General features: G+C 63.3%; 1 protein-coding gene across 1 annotated transcript in view; it reads left to right on the forward strand.

Moving 5' to 3' along the window:
* The first annotated feature begins 459 nt into the window (after positions 1 to 459).
* The window catches only part of OTX2 (orthodenticle homeobox 2), a 4075-nt gene continuing 3179 nt past the window's right edge, over positions 460 to 1355 (forward strand). Inside the window, exons 1-2 of the mRNA XM_019519996.1 lie at positions 460 to 822; positions 1193 to 1344. Of these exons, the coding sequence (XP_019375541.1) occupies positions 477 to 822; positions 1193 to 1344 (498 nt within the window). The 5' untranslated portion in view covers positions 460 to 476. The remainder of the gene's footprint in view (positions 823 to 1192; positions 1345 to 1355) is intronic.

Below are 1355 nucleotides of genomic sequence, written 5' to 3' on the forward strand. Positions count from 1 at the left end.
AGTTTGAAGCCCGGCCTGCCTAAGCCGGGAGTTTCTCAGAGGTCTTCTAGATCTGTTCCTGATGCTTGGATCTAATTAGGCAGACTGCTAATGGGGGGGGAAGGGGGGTGCTTAGCAATCCCTTCAATTCCCAAAAGTTTAGCCCTTCCCAAGTGGCTGCTTCTTGGGGTGGGGGGGGCTTGAATGTGGCCAAGAGTTGGGCTCATGCAACTCCCTGCTACAGACTGGGGGGGGGGGGTTTTCCTTTGTTTCCCCCCAATCGGCTTTGTGATGGGCAGTATTTATTTAGCCAGGAGCCCTTTGTGTCTGCAAATGGCCGCAATCAAGTTTTGTTGCAGACAATTAGCTCAGGCCAGGCAATGCCTCCGATGCAAATGCGATACAATGCGCCCATTGCAAGGCGGGGGAGGTGGGGGGGGCTGGAGGAGTGGGGGTGCTGCTCATGGAGGAGGGCTGGGGCTTGCTGGAGGGGGGCAATGCCTCTCCTCCCCTCCTGCGGGTGGATCCAGGCAGGCTGTCCCCCCATGCTGCAGACCTGGGGGAGCTGGGAGGCCTTGCCCTGCTCCAGGCAGAGCCAGCCTCAGCTGCCCGCCTTGTTCTCTCCATCTTGCAGAGCCCCTGTCGCAGGCCGGACCCAGCCACCGCCTCCCAGCACCCAGGGGTGCCGAGACCCCTCTCCCCTGGCCCCGATCGCTGCCTCCTCCCTACCCCACTCCAACTTTAGCATGATGTCTTATCTTAAGCAACCACCTTATGCCGTCAATGGGCTGAGTCTCACCACGTCGGGCATGGACCTGCTGCACCCTTCCGTCGGCTACCCTGGTAAGCAGCACCCAGCCGGGCTCCTCCAGGCCTTAGGAGCCAAGGGGAGGCAGCCCCTCACCTTGTCGGCCTCTGGGCGCTGGGGGGCTCATGCCCTGCAGCCCCCAGGGCGTCCAGGCGGCGGGGCTGGAATAGGTTGGCAGGGCCTCCCTGAGGCGGGCAGGAGCAGGGGGATCGGTGCCTGGAGGGGGATTTGCCCTAGGTCCCTTCCCTCGGAGCCAGGCATCTCCCTCCCCTAGGGGATGGGGAAAGGTTGGAGTGGGGGGTGCGGGGGGGGTTACTGAGGTATCTCCCTTTCTAGAAGGTGGGTGGGGGGCTGGAGGGAGGGGGCTGCCCGGCAGTGCTCAGGGTCTGCGGCTGCTCCTTGCAGCGACCCCACGGAAGCAACGGCGGGAGCGCACCACCTTCACCCGGGCGCAGCTGGACGTGCTGGAGGCGCTCTTCGCCAAGACCCGCTACCCGGACATCTTCATGCGTGAGGAGGTGGCACTCAAAATCAACCTGCCTGAGTCCCGGGTGCAGGTAAGGTGGTG

Source organism: Gavialis gangeticus, unplaced genomic scaffold (assembly GCF_001723915.1).
Source record: "Gavialis gangeticus isolate Ggan-Ray unplaced genomic scaffold, GavGan_comp1, whole genome shotgun sequence".
NCBI lineage: Eukaryota > Metazoa > Chordata > Crocodylia > Gavialidae > Gavialis > Gavialis gangeticus.